General features: G+C 41.5%; 1 protein-coding gene across 2 annotated transcripts in view; it reads left to right on the forward strand.

Moving 5' to 3' along the window:
* The window catches only part of MARCHF11 (membrane associated ring-CH-type finger 11), a 205822-nt gene that overhangs the window by 171674 nt on the left and 16003 nt on the right, over nucleotides 1-18145 (forward strand). For both annotated transcript variants that reach the window (XM_073632699.1, XM_073632698.1), the window contains exon 3: nucleotides 14311-14503. In XM_073632699.1, the coding sequence (XP_073488800.1) occupies nucleotides 14311-14503 (193 nt within the window). The remainder of the gene's footprint in view (nucleotides 1-14310; nucleotides 14504-18145) is intronic.

Below are 18145 nucleotides of genomic sequence, written 5' to 3' on the forward strand. Positions count from 1 at the left end.
TTATGTTTCAATCTGCAGACCACTCTGATTTTCTAAAGTAGCCACAAAACTCTTGCTTACAATTACTTACTATTACTGATTATATCTTTTTCCTGCTTATATGATTGGTTGTTTTCCCAAAAGTCTTCACACAGCTGGATGTAGAAATAAAACAGTTATGGCCCGTACACACAATCTGAAAATCGGACGACAGATCGTCCGTTTTTTGGGGGGTTTTTTTTTGTATGCTAGTTGCATATTGAAAATGGAGAGGTTACTAAAGTTACGAAAATTCTCGTACGACAGAATAAAAAATCGGAAGTGATGTAATGTGTTGTAGTGTATTTGTATTGTATTTTCAGTCGACAACTGTACTGAATAAATGAAAAATCACACGATATGATATCATACGAGAACAATTTTCATGCTTGTCTGGTCGGATAATATCGGATGAACTGTCGTGATCGGCTCTCGATAGCTCTGTACTAACGATCCGATTATTGCACGATCGCTTCAAAATCTGTATTTTTCGTCGGATTTTCGGATTGTGTGTACGGGCCATTACTCTTTATGACCCTGCACAGCTAAAGGGGTGCAGATTATTATTACAGCACTGAGTTTGCTCAGCTGATAATGAAGGTAGACCCTCCTACCCCTTGGTCATTTTGAGAAAGCACATGGTCAAATTCTTGACAGAAAATTGTCAACCAGACAGCGCCTGGATCCAGACGGGCGCTGTTTGTATAGTGTCAGGATACAATAATCCTGGCAGGAGATTCATCCATCTGTGCTGTTTAGAGCTGAATGATTTTTTTTTTTTTCTTTTTGCCACATCAGCGAGAAAATTTTCCCCCGGGTATAAATTTTTCAATTATTTAAAATTCAAAATCTTCCCAGCTTGTCATCACATCATAGTGGCAATATAGATCTATTTTAAATAACAAAACCAGAATATTACACAAAGTATTTACTTAAACAAGTTACAATTACATCCCTCCCAAAACTCCCCCTCCCCTATCCCCCCCCCTCCCAAGACCGTACCCCACCTATTCCCCCCCCTCTCTTCCCACAGGCTCCTCTTTTCTGCCCCCATTTCGGTTTCCCTATGCACCCTTCTATGGTGCGATGCTCAGACCCTTAATCTACCAAGTTACAAGTATGACTCCCACAGGCAGAAGCAGGATGGCACTTGTAGTTTTGCAACAGCTGGAGGGCCGCCAGTTTGAGACCCCTGATCTAGATAGTCCATATCTCAAGGGCTTTTGGGGATTCCCTGAATTCTACCCATGCTCTCCACTTTATTTCATAAGCCCCCATTTTCATCCCTTCACTGAATCTTAAATATTCTAAACTATGTATCCCATTGATTTTATTAAACCAGTCCCTCATCGTGGTTCCTTCTATCTTTTGCCAATACTTGGGGATTAGGCTTTTGGCCGCATCGATAAGGTGTGGCAGAAGCGTTCTAAGGTAAGTTTTAGTGGGCATGTCGCTCATATGGAATAGGCAGACCCAGGGGTCATTGGGTATGTCAAGACTTGTGATATCCTTAATATATTTTCTTACTTCTCTCCAAAATATTTTTATTTCAGGGCAGAACCACCATATATGGGCCATTGACCCTAGTTCTTTACAACCCCTCCAACAATATTGTGAAGTCTCATTTTGAAATTTATGTACTCGATCCGGGGTCAGGTACATTCTGTCCAGACACTTAAAGTTTAGCTCTACCATTTTACAGTTAACTGAGGTGGCCGAGACTCTCCTCAATATCATTGAGACTTCTGGGACTGTAAGCGTTCTTTCTAGTTCCTTTTCCCATTTCCCAATAAAGGCCGGGCTCTCTGTGCTTCCCAGCTCTATAAATATTTTGTAAATCCGAGAGAAACCCCCCTTCCCATTTTTATCTGTACATATTTTCTCTAATGGGAGTAGATTTTCCGATGATCTGATTGGTCGCGGTAAAGAATCTATAAAATGCCTTAGTTGACTGTACCGCCAACTATTGATAACTATCACATTTTTCTTATCTTTGAGCTCTTGAAATGAGCATATTCTAACCTGGCTCATTACATCTTTTAGTTGTATATTTTCTTCCAGTAACCACTTGCTAAACCACTCCTCTTTCCCTGGTGAAAAATAATCTGAGTCTTTGAGTGGCATTAAAGGTGAGTTAAACTCCCAGTGTTCCCTTTTGTGCAAAGTATCCCATATCTTAAGTGCATGTCTGGTGATATCGTGTGTTTTATTATTATTTATTTCAGGTACTTATATAGCGCCGTCAATTTACGCAGCGCTTCTACATATACATTGTACATTCACATCAGTCCCTACCCTCCAAGGGGCTTACAATCTAAGGTCCCTAACCCACATTCATACATACTAGGGACAATTTAGACAGGATCCAATTAACCTACCAGCATGTCTTTGGAGTGTGGGAGGAAACCGGAGTACCCGGAGGAAACCCACGCAGGCACAGGGAGAACATGCAAACTCCAAGCAGGTAGTGTCGTGGTTGGGATTTGAACCAGTGACCCTTCTTACTGCTAGGTGAGAGTGCTACCACTACACCACTGTGCAGCCCATTTCAGTGCTATATTTTTTAACTGAGGTGAGATCCATATTATTTTATTTAATTTAGTGTCACTAATTTTGTTTTCCATTTCTACCCAGTGTTTTTCTTTATTTTTAACCCAGTCTATAACCCTAGCAAGGGCAATAGCTTTGTAATATTTATGGACATCTGGTGCTCCCCATCCCCCTTTACTTTTAGCTTTTATCAGTTGCGTGAATTTTAATCGAGGTGTTTTCCCTCTCCAAATAAATCTTAAAAACATTGAGTGTAATCTTCTAAGGTATGTTTGCGGCAGCGTTATTGGAAGCATTTGCATTCTATATGTAATTTTTGGCAATAAAACCATGGCATAAAACCCTGGTGCCCGAGGCGGTCCTGTTATGTCCCCCGGCGATCGGAGGTCAGGGGGAGGCCATCCGTTCGTGGCCCCCCCTCGCGATCGCCGCCGGCCAATCAGATCATTTCCTTTGCTGCTGTATGCTAAACAGCAGCAAAGGAAATTATGTCATCTCTCCTCGGCTCGGTATTTTCCGTTCCGGCGCCGAGGGGAGAAGGCAGGTATGTGAGTAAAAACACACACACACAGTAGAACATGCCAGGCACACAAAACACCCCGATCCCCCCCCCCGATCCCCCCCCAATCACCCCCCCCCCCCCTGTCACAAACTGACACCAGCAGTTTTTTTTTTTTTTTTCTGATTACTGCATGGTGTCAGTTTGTGACAGTTACAGTGTTAGGACAGGTACTGTTAGCCCCCTTTAGGTCTAGGGTACCCCCCTAACCCCCCCCTAATAAAGTTTTAACCCCTTGATCACCCCCCGTCACCAGTGTCGCTAAGCGATCATTTTTCTGATCGCTGTATTAGTGTCGCTGGTGACGCTAGTTAGGGAGGTAAATATTTAGGTTCGCCGTCAGCATTTTATAGCGTCAGGGACCCCCATATACTACCCAATAAATGTTTTAACCCCTTGATTGCCCCCTAGTTAACCCTTTCACCACTGATCACCGTATAACCGTTACAGGTGACGCTGATTAGTTCGTTTATTTTTTATAGTGTCAGGGCACCCGCCGTTTATTACCGAATAAAGGTTTAGCCCCCTGATCGCCCGGCGGTGATATGCGTCGCCCCAGGCAGCGTCAGATTAGCGCCAGTAGTGCTAACACCCACGCACGCAGCATACGCCTCCCTTAGTGGTATAGTATCTGTACGGATCAATATCTGATCCAATCAGATCTATACTAGCGTCCCCAGCAGTTTAGGGTTCCCAAAAATGCAGTGTTAGCGGGATCAGCCCAGATACCTGCTAGTACCTGCGTTTTGCCCCTCCGCCCAGCCCACCCAAGTGCAGTATCGATTGATCACTGTCACTTACAAGGCACTAAACGCATAACTGCAGCGTTCGCAGAGTCAGGCCTGATCCCTGCGATCGCTAACAGTTTTTTTGGTAGCATTTTGGTGAACTGGCAAGCACCAGCCCCAGGCAGCGTCAGATTAGCGCCAGTACCGCTAACACCCACGCACGCACCGTACACCTCCCTTAGTGGTATAGTATCTGAACGGATCAATATCTGATCCGATCAGATCTATACTAGCGTCCCCAGCAGTTTAGGGTTCCCAAAAACGCAGTGTTAGCGGGATCAACCCAGATACCTGCTAGCACCTGCGTTTTGCCTCTCCGCCCGGCCCAGTCCAGCCCACCCAAGTGCAGTATCGATCGATCACTGTCACTTACAAAACACTAAACGCATAACTACAGCATTCGCAGAGTCAGGCCTGATCCCTGCGATCGCTAACAGTTTTTTTGGAAGCATTTTGGTGAACTGGCAAGCACCAGCCCCAGGCAGCGTCAGGTTAGCGCCAGTACCACTAACACCCACGCACGCAGCATACGCCTCCCTTAGTGGTATAGTATCTGAACGGATCAATATCTGATCCGATCAGATCTATACTAGCGTCCCCAGCAGTTTAGGGTTCCCAAAAACGCAGTGTTAGTGGGATCAGCCTAGATACCTGCTAGCACCTGCGTTTTGCCCCTCCGCCCGGCCCAGCCCAGCCCACCCAAGTGCAGTATCGATCGATCACTGTCACTTACAAAACACTAAACGCATAACTGCAGCGTTCGCAGAGTCAGGCCTGATCCCTGCGATCACTAACAGTTTTTTTGGTAGCGTTTTGGTGAACTGGCAAGCACCAGCGGCCTAGTACACCCCGGTCGTAGTCAAACCAGCACTGCAGTAACACTTGGTGACGTGGCGAGTCCCATAAGTGCAGTTCAAGCTGGTGAGGTGGCAAGCACAAGTAGTGTCCCGCTGCCACCAAAAAGACAAACACAGGCCCATCGTGCCCATAATGCCCTTCCTGCTGCATTCGCCAATCCTAATTGGGAACCCACCACTTCTGCAGCGCCCGTACTTCCCCCATTCACATCCCCAACCAAGTGCAGTCGGCTGCATGAGAGGCATTTTCTTTATGTCCTCCCGAGTACCCCTACCCAACGAACCCCCCAAAAAAGATGTTGTGTCTGCAGCAAGCGCGGATATAGGCGTGACACCCGCTATTATTGTCCCTCCTGTCCTGACAATCCTGGTCTTTGCATTGGTGAATGTTTTGAACGCTACCATTCACTAGTTGAGTATTAGCGTAGGGTACAGCATTGCACAGACTAGGCACACTTTCACAGGGTCTCCCAAGATGCCATCGCATTTTGAGAGACCCGAACCTGGAACCGGTTGCAGTTATAAAAGTTAGTTACAAAAAAAGTGTAAAAAAAAAATATATATATATATATAAAATAAAAAAAAATAGTTGTCGTTTTATTGTTCTCTCTCTCTCTATTCTCTCTCTATTGTTCTGCTCTTTTTTACTGTATTCTATTCTGCAATGTTTTATTGTTATTATGTTTTATCATGTTTGCTTTTCAGGTATGCAATTTTTTATACTTTACTGTTTACTGTGCTTTATTGTTAACCATTTTTTTGTCTTCAGGTACGCTATTCACGACTTTGAGTGGTTATACCAGAATGATGCCTGCAGGTTTAGGTATCATCTTGGTATCATTCTTTTCAGCCAGCGGTCGGCTTTCATGTAAAAGCAATCCTAGCGGCTAATTAGCCTCTAGACTGCTTTTACAAGCCGTGGGAGGGAATGCCCCCCCACCGTCTTCCGTGTTTTTCTCTGGCTCTCCTGTCTCAACAGGGAACCTGAGAATGCAGCCGGTGATTCAGCCAGCTGACCATAGAGCTGATCAGAGACCAGAGTGGCTCCAAACATCTCTATGGCCTAAGAAACCGGAAGCTACGAGCATTTTATGACTTAGATTTCGCCGGATGTAAATAGCGCCATTGGGAAATTGTGGAAGCATTTTATCACACCGATCTTGGTGTGGTCAGATGCTTTGAGGGCAGAGGAGAGATCTAGGGTCTAATAGACCCCAATTTTTTCAAAAAAGAGTACCTGTCACTACCTATTGCTATCATAGGGGATATTTACATTCCCCGAGATAACAATAAAAATGATTAAAAAAAAAAAAATGAAAGGAACAGTTTAAAAATAAGATACAAAAGCAAAAAAATAATAAAGAAAAAAAAAAAAAAAAAAAAAAGCACCCCTGTCACCCCCTGCTCTCGCGCTAAGGCGAACGCAAGCGGCGGTCTGTCGTCAAACGTAAACAGCAATTGCACCATGCATGTGAGGTATCACCGCGAAGGTCAGATCGAGGGCAGTCATTTTAGAGTAGACCTCCTCTGTAAATCTAAAGTGGTAACCTGTAAAGGCTGTTAAAGGCTTTTAAAAATGTATTTATTTTGTTGCCACTGCACGTTTGTGCGCAATTGTAAAGCATGTCATGTTTGGTATCCATGTACTCGGCCTAAGATCATCTTTTTTATTTCATCAAACATTTGGGCAATATAGTGTGTTTTAGTGCATTAAAATTTAAAAAAGTGTGTTTTTCCCCCAAAAAATGCGTTTGAAAAATCGCTGTGCAAATACTGTGTGAAAAAAAAAAATGAAACACCCACCATTTTCATCTGTAGGGCATTTGCTTAAAAAAAATATATAATGTTTGGGGGTTCAAAGTAATTTTCTTGCAAAAAAAAATAACTTTTTCATGTAAACAATAAGTGTCAGAAAGGGCTTTGTCTTCAAGTTGTTAGAAGAGTGGGTGATGTGTGACATAAGCTTCTAAATGTTGTGCATAAAATGCCAGGACAGTTCAAAACCCCCCCAAATGACCCCATTTTGGAAAGTAGACACCCCAAGCTATTTGCTGAGAGGCATGTCGAGTCCATGGAATATTTTATATTGCGACACAAGTTGCGGGAAAGAGACAAATTTTTTTTTTTTTTGCACAAAATTGTCACTAAATGATATATTGCTCAAACATGCCATGGGAATATGTGAAATTACACCACAAAATACATTCTGCTGCTTCTCCTGAGTACGGGGATACCACATGTGTGAGACTTTTTGGGAGCCTAGCCGCGCACGGGACCCCGAAAACCAAGCACCGCCTTCAGGCTTTCTAAGGGCGTGATTTTGAATTTTTGATTTCACTCTTCACTGCCTATCACAGTTTCGGAGGCCATGGAATGCCCAGGTGGCACAAAACCCCCCCAAATGACCCCATTTTGGAAAGTAGACACCCAAAGCTATTTGCTGAGAGGTATAGTGAGTATTTTGCAGACCTCACTTTTTGTCACAAAGTTTTGAAAATTGAAAAAAGAAAAAAAAAAATGTTTTTTCTTGTCTTTCTTCATTTTCAAAAACAAATGAGAGCTGCAAAATACTCACCATGCCTCTCAGCAAATAGCTTGGGGTGTCTACTTTCCAAAATAGGGTCATTTGGGGGGGGTTTGTGCCACCTGGGCATTCCATGGCCTCCGAAACTGTGATAGGCAGTGAAGAGTGAAATCAAAAATTTTCACCCTTAGAAATCCTGAAGGCGGTGATTGGTTTTCGGGGTCCCGTGCACGGCTAGGCTCCCAAAAAGTCCCACACATGTAGTATCCCCATACTCAGGAGAAGCAGCTAAATGTATTTTGGAGTGCAAATTCCACATATGCCCATGGCCTGTGTGAGCAATATATCATTTAGTGACAACTTTGTGCAAAAAAAAAAGTGTCACTTTCCCGCAACTTGTGTCAAAATATAAAATATTCCATGGACTCAATATGCCTCTCAGCAAATAGCTTGGGGTGTCTACTTTCCAAAATGGGGTCATTTGGGGGGGTTTTGTGCCACCTGGGCATTCCATGGCCTCCGAAACTGTGATAGGCAGTGAAGAGTGAAATCATAAATTTACACCCTTAGAAATCCTGAAGGCGGTGATTGGTTTTCGGGGCCCCGTACGCGGCTAGGCTCCCAAAAAGTCCCACACATGTGGTATCCCCATACTCAGGAGAAGCAGCAGAATGTATTTTGGGGTGCAATTACACATATGCCCATGGCCTGTGTGAGCAATATATCATTTAGTGACAACTTTTTGTAAATATTTTTTTTTTTGTCATTATTCAATCACTTGGGACAAAAAAAATAAATATTCAATGGGTTCAACATGCCTCTCAGCAATTTCCTTGGGGTGTCTACTTTCCAAAATGGGGTCATTTGGGGGGGGTTTGTACTGCCCTGCCATTTTAGCATCTCAAGAAATGACATAGGCAGTCATAAACTAAAAGCTGTGTAAATTACAGAAAATGTACCCTAGTTTGTAGACGCTATAACTTTTGCGCAAACCAATAAATATACGCTTATTGACATTTTTTTTACCAAAGACATGTGGCCGAATACATTTTGGCCTAAATGTATGACTAAAATTGAGTTTATTGGATTTTTTTAATAACAAAAATTAGAAAATATCATTTTTTTTCAAAATTTTCGTTCTTTTTCCGTTTATAGCGCAAAAAATAAAAACCGCAGAGGTGATCAAATACCATCAAAAGAAAGCTCTATTTGTGGGAAGAAAAGGACGCAAATTTCGTTTGGGTACAGCATTGCATGACTGCGCAATTAGCAGTTAAAGCGACGCAGTGCCAAATTGGAAAAAGACCTCTGGTCCTTAGGCAGCATAATGGTCCGGGGCTCAAGTGGTTAAGCGCCTTTCTCACTTCAACCTCCGTGATGGGGGCCTCCAAGGAGGTTTGTTCCCTTCCGGTTATTTTGGCCAGTCCCACATCTTTTAAATAGTTTTTAATTTTCACTTGTTTTCGTTCCCTCTCTTTAATGGTGTCGTTTTTATTTATAGCATATAACTCCCCATAGAATTCTTTGAAAGTTTTCGCAATATCTATGTCTTTATAGCTGATCTCCCCTGTTTTAGTCTTTATTTTATCAATATAATTATTATTTTTCTTCTTGCTTAAAACTTTAGCCAGGAGTCTGCCAGGTCTGTTACCGCCTATGTATCTTTCTTTTTTTACAAGGTTATATACCTTCCGGTTTTCTTCTTCAATTAGCTCCCGCATAGCCTCTCTCCTCCTGTATAAAACTGCCAGTATCCCCCCATCCTTTGTTAATTTATGCTGTTGTTCTAGTTCATAAATTTCCTTCTGTAGGGCAATTTTATCTCTATTCTGTCTTCTTTTTTTCTCCGATCCCAGCATCATTATGATGCCTCTGATGTATGCTTTGTGAGCCTCCCAGACTACTGCTTCCGACGTCTCGCCCGGGATGTTGGTTTTAAAATAGAATTCCAATTCTTCCTTAATACGGTTATCAATATCTCTTTTTCTCTTTTTCTTCCCACCTTCCCTTCTCCCCTTCTTCCTCCTTCCCTTCCCTTTGCTCTCTTACTTGTGCTCTCCCCTCCCTTCCCTTTTCCCCCTTCCCTCTCTACCAAAGTCAGGTGTCACTCAGCTTATACAGGGTTCTTTGGAATTGAAGCGTATTATTGGGGGTAATTTTCCCCCCTTGCTAGACCAGTATGACTAGAATACCCCTGTTGGAAGTTACTCAGAGGGAGCCGGTCACACCTCCATTAGTAGCGATTATAGATGCACCAGTAGGAAGGAGGGGGGACACAATCATTGTTATCTTAGCGGAATAGACATAAACCGTTACATGTATATTGTATATACTATTCAGGCTGTCCAATTGTTAACGGCTTAATCTATACGGACTGCGTAAATACTTATCAGTCAGCGGATTCCTATACAATCCTTCACACTATAGGGTTGAGGAGGCTAGAGAGAAGATTTGGCGCCTCTGCATTGGGGACCCTTCAGATGTAGTCACTGTTTCCAAATAGGTTGAAGCCAGGCCCTGTCCGTCTTATGTCTGATGTTCCAAATGCACACAGGGTGTAGGAATATAGGATGGAGGAGAAGGTTTAAACAGGTTCTTAATAGAGGCGGGAGTTTTACATCATTTTACAGTCATTATCCAGGGGCCGACCACTTGGACTAGGGGCAGGTGTGTTCATAGAGTGTAGGTGGCATATATCACCTAATCCAGGGGCCCCTCAATGGATGCCTCTTCCCATAGGCTGTCTTATATTGGCTTGTCTTTATAAACAAATGTTCACCTATACCGTGCTACACACTTATGCTTTCTGCTATATGCTATACGTCAAAGCGCTATCAATACCAAACTTTCACTGTTCTTTTTATGCTATTTCAGGTACATAAGATATGGTACATTGTATTAAACAAAGAGATGCATAGCAAATCTACTTGCCAGTCCTCCAGGTTCTCTTCTAGCTTTAGCATACAATTATGTACCACACTTACCCCCTTCTGCCGGGCTCACACGCTCTCACAAACCTCTCAGTCTTCAGAAGTTTTGCTTTTCAGCCGGCGCTCCACCCCTGCCTCCCCTGTTGTTTCCTGTGCCTCTCCTTATGACGAGGTGAGACAGGTGGTCGGTGTTCTGGGGGGGGATGAGCGGGGTAGTGAGCCCCGTATCAACGTCCGAACCAGTTGTCTGTGACCGACAATCACAGCGCTCGTTTTCAGGGAGAGTAGGGTGCAGAGTCAGAGCGTCCGTCCAGGGCTTGGGTCTGCCTGATCGCTTCCATCCCTTCTAAGCATAAAAAAGAAAGGCAGCCAGACTTGAGTAGGCAGAATATCTGGGGGGGGGGGGGTCCGGAGTGGTCAGGTCTTGGAGCCCGCAGGGAGCCCAGTGGGGGGGGATGGTCCACGCCTAGTCAGACACCAGGATCACGGAGATAGAGAAGTCCGACATCCCGGGTCTAGCACAGGCACCAGATTGACGCCCACATCCAGCTCCTCCCCGATCTGCTTATGTGTTCCAGCACTTGGCACTGAAAGAGTGAATGAATTTATATATGACTTTATATGTGGCCAGCTTTACCCTAAAGATTGGTCTGTGAGGTGTAGTGTCACATGCTGCACCTGCGATTAATAAATGGAAAGTGCACATACAAACTGGTAGTATGACAGATTAGGTCATTGTAGATGCAATGCGCTGAAATTAATTATGTATGCCATCCTATTCTGGCCGTTGCTACTTGATCAGAATGCTACACTTAAGCAAACAAATTTTTTTTGCTTAGGACTTCTGTATCATAGACAATAGATGCAATCAAAATTCTGCAAAACCTACTGAAATTGACATATGAGAAAAGAACTGTGTAGATATTTGTTCGCTTTGCCGTTTCCTTTATCATATTGCTGTAGGGCTTGATTTTGTTTGTTTTGTTTACAATATAACCAAAAGTAGGCTGTTCAAGAAAATCAAAGAGAAAAATAAAAGAAGCAAAATGCAAAAAGACGCTTGCAAATGAATTTTGGATGTATAAAAAACTGGATCCAAGACCTAAAGAACGTCAAATATTTTTTGGTCAAATAGGCCTGAATACTGAGACACTGAGAATAACTTCAGCCCAATAGTAGGGAATGCCAGAAGGTTCAACCAAACATAGAGGAGATGGTCCCAGATGTCCTAAATATATTCCTTAAAGGTTAACTCCACTTTTGTGGGGAAAAAATATCAAATAAAAGAAAAAAATATATATAGCGTATACAATTGCAACATAAGTCATATTGTAATTGGATGTTATCCACAGCACTGATATTTTCTGTAAAATGCAATGCAATATGGCTACCTGGAGGTGTTCTGTACACAGAATGTGTACATAACAACCCCCTAATATGTAATTTCCTGCTTGTGTGATTGGCTTACTGATTTTCCCAGAAGCCTGCACTAAGATGCAAGTCAGATTTCCGGCATCCCCTGCAACAAAAATGTAATTTTTGGTGAGATACTCCTAATAGGAAATCACGTTTAAAAGGGAGGCCGATCATGCAATTTTCCTTATTAGAGCTTTGCAGGTGCAGCAGCTGGTTCATAATTATGAAACCACTCCCATTAGTCTTGCTCAGGACATGGGCACAGAAAAAGACATAGGGATTTCTTCAGAATCACAAAAGGTAGGAATCTGCAACAAAGTTTATTAGAATCCTTGTAATGTACATTGACCACCTAAAGGGGAATGTTTTTTTTATCATCAAAAGTGGAGTTACTCTTTAGGTTGAAAGCCAGACCTTTGGAGGTATGGAACAACCAGGAAGGGTTTGTACACATTTTTTTGACAACAAAACATTCTTTGGGACCTATTTATACCAAATTGTCACCAAAAGGTCTCCCTTTTTGTGCTACTTTTGACAGAATTTTTGATCTTTTGGCCAGCAATTTCTCTTGATATATACACCTACAAATCCAAATTGTGTGAGTTGTTATCAGGAGAAAAGGCCTGTGAAATTTGCAGTTGTAATTTTCTTTTTTGTTAAATCTAGGGTCAAAAATTGTGAAAATCATGATGTCAGTCTCCTGCAGTGCTGTCAAAAGAATGATTCTTCCTCTAATGGCCCATGTTACCTAGTTTTTATCAATAAATACAGAATTTTGTTACCAGTAAAAGAGCAGAGAAAATTGTTCTATTTTATCTGAATAATAAAATTGATTGCTGCTTGAAAAATAATGACATAATAAGCTCTCTGCATAGCTCAATAAGTGCAAAATTCAAGGAACAAAAATGGCAAATGACTGTTTCTATTAATAGGCCCATTAGAGGCTTCAGCTCTCTATTGCCAAATCTGTCCCAATCTTCCAAGTCTATCTCAATTCTGCAGTACTTCTCCCAGTCCCTCATTTAGGAAATTAGGGCTCACAATTCCCGAAAGCCATGGAGGAATATATGATGGCACTCCAACCTGATCTGAACGGTAAAGTCAACTTGCTAATTTTAGCAAACCAGATAGAGAGAGCAAACTGGAAAATCACAAGGGTAAACCTGGCATCCAGGAATGTCTCACTTTGCTATAATACATATAAGGACTGCTTTTCCCTTAGTTCAGGGAGTTCCCAGGCTGTCAGCCAGTGACTGCACTACATTCATAATAAATTGTAATTGTATTGCATTTGTTGGGTCCAGTATAAGCTTCAGCAAGCATTTTAGTCCTAATGAAGGGGGAGTTCTGAGCCCCCGAAACATGATGGTTTTTTCTTCTGATTTTTTTTCTTTCAAGAATAAAAACTTTAACTGGATTAACCCTAACTTGTGCCACGCTCATCCTTTGCGTAATTCTCATTTGTCCACTAACACTCAGATGACCATTTGGGGCCAGGATCTGGGATCTCTGATTCTGTACAGAAAGAGATTGTAGGATGCAGAAGAGCTATTGAAATTAAAACAGGATGAGGAGATGTAAGATGAATGTGCAGGAAGGATAACACCTTCTTTTAATTAGGATGAAAGTTACAGTAAAGATCTGTTACTATTGTAGAAAAAATGTTGCAGAATTTATTTTAGGTACTTATATAGTGCCGTCAAGTTACGCAGCGCTTTACATATACATTGTACAGTCACGTCAGTCCCTACCCCTCAAGGAGCTTACAACCTAAGGTCCCTAACAGACATATACTAGGGCCAATTTAGACAGGATGCAATCAACTTACCAGCATGTCTTTAGAGTGTGGGAGGAAACCAGAGTACCCGGAGGAAACCCACGCAGGCACAGGGAGAACATGCAAACTTCAGGCAGATAGTGTCGTGGTCGGGATTCAAACCAGCGACCCTTTTTTGCTGCTAGGTCAGTGATGGCGAACCTTGGCACCGCAGATGTTTTGGAACTACATTTCCCATGATGTTCATGCACTCTGCAGTGTAGTTGAGCATCATGGGAAATGTAGTTCCAAAACATCTGGGGTGCCATTGTTCGCCATCACTGTGCTAGGTAACCACTACACCACTGTGCTGCCCAAATGCCTAGGAATGTACGGTAATTTCTTCTGGGCGAATGTTGATCAAATTTTGGTTTCTAAATAGGATCAGTGTAGCCTAAGGAAGTTTGGGTGAATCTCCAGATATTGTTGGGCCAACTCCCCCACTATAAAATATCACACCTTGTGCTTAAAAAGGAAAGTTCTTATTTCTGCCTTTGCATTGTCATTAATGTATAATTAAAACAGAAAATGTGAAAAGGAGAGTGAGGCTACTTTGTAATGATAATGCCAGGTGGGTAGGGTTTTTAATTCAATGGCTAGTTAATAATGCCTAGGATTATTTTGTGTGATAGGCAGGAATTTGGAGTTTAATAGTGTACCCAAGAACAGACCTGAGGAGTGGGAATTCCTTTAACTTTTAAATAAATTCTGTATGCTGCTTGGTTTTTGATGAGTAATAAGCCAGTTCTTTTTCAGTCTTTAGCTCAGAGTCATAATAGATAAATACCTGTTTGAAATTGCAAATATGAACTGCCGCCGTTTGCTAAAATGATTTCTGTTTTTGTGTTTCAGTGGCAGCGCATTACAGTTACATTGGTGGAAAAGGTTCAGATGATTGCTGTCATACTTGGCTCTTTATTCTTAGTATCTAGTGTGACATGGTTATTGTGGTCCGCATTTAGCCCTTATGCCGTATGGCAAAGAAGAGACATCCTTTTCCAGATCTGCTATGGAATGTATGGTTTTATGGATCTAGTGTGTATAGGTAAGTTTTATCACGTATTTTACAGAATGGTGTATTTAAAATAAATCTCCCAAAATTTGTTGAAGGTATGATGGCATGATAAAACATATTCCAGCCATTAATCTAACTGATGAGATTGTTTTTCTATCATACAAAAGCTCTGCCGACCCATTTTGTCACAGGACTTCCTCAGGGCAATCGTGATGAAACATGTCAGGCAGAGCTTTTGGGTGGATAAAAGGGGATTTTGCGAGCCACAATGGTATATTGCCTCAAATGTGGAAATCACCTAGCTGCCCACGCAGAACACGTTTCATATGCTGTGCAATACAATGTATACAAAAGATACGCTGCGCCAAGGTGAAAATATCAATCTGGAGATTATTAATGCATATGAGGTATACTGAAAATACCGCATAAGCGGCTTATCCAGCCACAGCAAGGCACAAAGGATATATATATATATATATAAAACAAGTGATTTTAAAGTGCAATGTGTAAATAATATACTAGATGTATACCATTAGAATGAGAGTGGCGATTACTGAATTACTACCTGTATATATAATGGATGAAAAAATCATTTATATAGTCTGAAATTTACTGTATAAAAAAAAAAAAAAAAAAATATATATATATATATATATATATATATATATATATATATATATATATATATATATATATATATAAATATATCACAGTGATAAGTGCAAAATACAACAAAGTGCCAGGTGCCACACAATGAGTGTGAATATCAAATCCAAGATGTGGTACGTGATTATTAAAGTCCAATATATGAAAGAAATGCACATAAAGTCCATAAAAACAGTTCATAAAAAATCCAATGTGCGTGCATCAATCTTAGTGCTCAGAATTCCATGCTCAAGTGCCATCCAGTGACCCCCCGGGGACAGCCGCTCACCTCAGAGCGTGCGACTCAGCTGTGAGACTGAGTCTAAACACGCTTATGAGCCATCCCACGGCTCAGTGATGGAATCCAGATACACAGTTTTCAGCAGCAACTCCACAGTTAGGAATAAAGGAAAAGAAAAACTGGATAGTGTGATATCGTTTATAAATATTTATTAGAATAAAAGCTCTCTACATTAGGGTACTCACATATGCAAGGTGCGTGAGTGCACCAATCTGATAACAGTCTCCAAAGTTTGCCTCAAAGTTTGCCTGTCAGGAGGGATAAGCTGTGCATCGCATCTCAGTGGAGTGAAAGGCTCCGTGCTCCATCCTGGTTTTTGGGTGACATAAGCACGTTGGACGGAACACGGAAGTGTTGTACTTATTATTAGCAGAATACCGGCAACTATACTGTGGGGCTCAAAAGTAGCGCACTTATACACATTTTAAATTGGGAATGAATAAATTGTTTTTTGGAAGATAAAAGCACTATGTAGTTTCCTCTCTTTGTGGCCATTTTCTTCATATCTTGGAGGAACCGAGGAGTGAGTTTATGACCTTACATTTTATAAGTGGGTCATAAATTTTGGATGAAAGCTGAGCCGATGGAGGGGCTTGCACAGAAGGGACTTACAGGGAGTGTGCGCTATAAGAGACACTGAAGATCGTGTGAGATCCTGTAGTGTATACGAGGACTTTTATGTGATAGATTTCAGTTTTGTGGGAAAATTGTGTGATATTGTGGTAAAGGGACTATAGCGCTACACCTTTTTTTTTGTTTTTTAAAATATTCTATACATGTGAGATGTGTTATGGGTGTTGGCAGCTGTAATTGACTGAGTCACATTTTAATTTTGAATTACAATGCATTTAGAAATAGCAGTGCAAAGAGGTGCCTTAATAGTTTAAATAAGGTGGTAAAGTTCCCTTTCTCCTGGCAATAAAAATATTCATCAGTGAACATTCACACAGCAGTAGATGTTCAAGAAAACTCCAGATTTGTGTTCTCTCAATGGCACAATCTTTTCCTATTTATAATTCACTTAATCTAATATCTCTTAAAAATTCCATTAAAAGTAAGTTATTTAATTATTTATAAAACATTGCTATTGCTATAGATTACAAATGTACAAAAAAAAAAAAAACATAATTGCAAATCACATTTACTTCATTATAGAAACATATTAATTAGAGCAAAGCCTTGAAAGACAATGTGTGACATTTATTGACATTTTCACAGCAATGCGTACATCATTAAATCTCTTAGATTATCATTAGTAATTACAACGCTGGTCAGAAATCATGGGAAGGGCATGAGTCACTGCAGGCCATTTAAATATAATTTTACAGTTAATACAGAACGAGTCAATAAGCAGCCACAGCCAAAGGAAATAACAACAGAATGGCAAAAGAGGGGTCCCTCACATTGTGAGAAACAGCAATGAATGACATTTTCAGAGTATCACAAACACATCTATCTAAACATGTTATATTAATTAAAAAATATACAGAATTGCCAGAAAGTCATTTCAGGACAACATAATTTAGATTTCCAGTTAAGAGCATTGCATTTAAATAAAACTTTTGAAAACAGTAGCTACCCAGAAGGAGAGCAGGCTAGAGAACTGATCAGAGTGTGTTCTCCTGCCTAGTGTGGTCAGTTTTTAATAGGAAATCAGAGGGACTGGCAGGAACACCAAGGATTTCACACAAAGGAAGCAATACAAAGAGAACAGGATACTTTCTCATATAAGTACATGGTACAGCAGGCACATATCAGGAATATCAAATGTTGAGCTAACAAACACTTTAGGGAGTAGGATGCTAAGCACAAAGACAAGCTATGCTTCCGGCTGGGAATCTTAGTTGCCTTTGTTGTTGCAGTGAAATCTTCTTTTTACTTTTTATTCTGATTGCAAGACAAACTGCTATGCTGGCTGACAAGCTGTACAGTCTAAATCTTTGTAATGCCCACAACTCAGCCAATGAATGTCCTTGCTACATGTGGGTTCAGCTGCAACAGCCCTATCCTGGATTGGGATGGCCTGTGATTTTTCTCACTAGGGATACAGTCCCCTACAGTCTTTGAGGCTTTGCTCTGAGGGATGTGCCCCCCCCCCCCCCCATCCTGTATTTATTGCCAAGCTTCCTGCATAGAGAATTGGAGGATATGGATACAATTTTTTTTTTAGGTTTTGCAGTTTTACCCATTTGAGGAATCCTTTTTTTAAAGAGTGGGCTATCCCTACTGGTGATCCAGATGTTCTGACTTAATAGAGCACTAGGGATTCCTGTAGATGGTGCACCAGTGTTTAAGAATCCCATAGATAATCCCTGGGAAAGGGACCAGCTGAATTTCGATCAGTGTGTGTCCACTCCTATTTAACAAGGGTTAATCGCTAGATTGACTTCTGTTGAATGAACACACTGGAAAACTTTTGTTGATCAGTGGCTGCAGTCAGTTGGCTGTATCTGCTGATTAGCATATTCTGAGAACAGTGGTAGGCAGCACTTATTGGCATTTACAGGTGGCATTGATTGGCACTGGTAGGTGGCACTGATAGGCAGCGCTGATGGGCACTGATAGGCAGCACTAATTGGCACTGATAGGCAGCAGTGATTGGCACTGATAGGCAGCACTGATTGGCACTAACAGGTGGCACTGATTGGAAGCACTGATTGGCACTGACAGATGGCACTGATTGGCACTGGCAGGTGGCATTGATTGGCACTGACAGGTGGCACTGA

Source organism: Aquarana catesbeiana, linkage group LG05 (assembly GCF_042186555.1).
Source record: "Aquarana catesbeiana isolate 2022-GZ linkage group LG05, ASM4218655v1, whole genome shotgun sequence".
Lineage (NCBI taxonomy): Eukaryota > Metazoa > Chordata > Amphibia > Anura > Ranidae > Aquarana > Aquarana catesbeiana.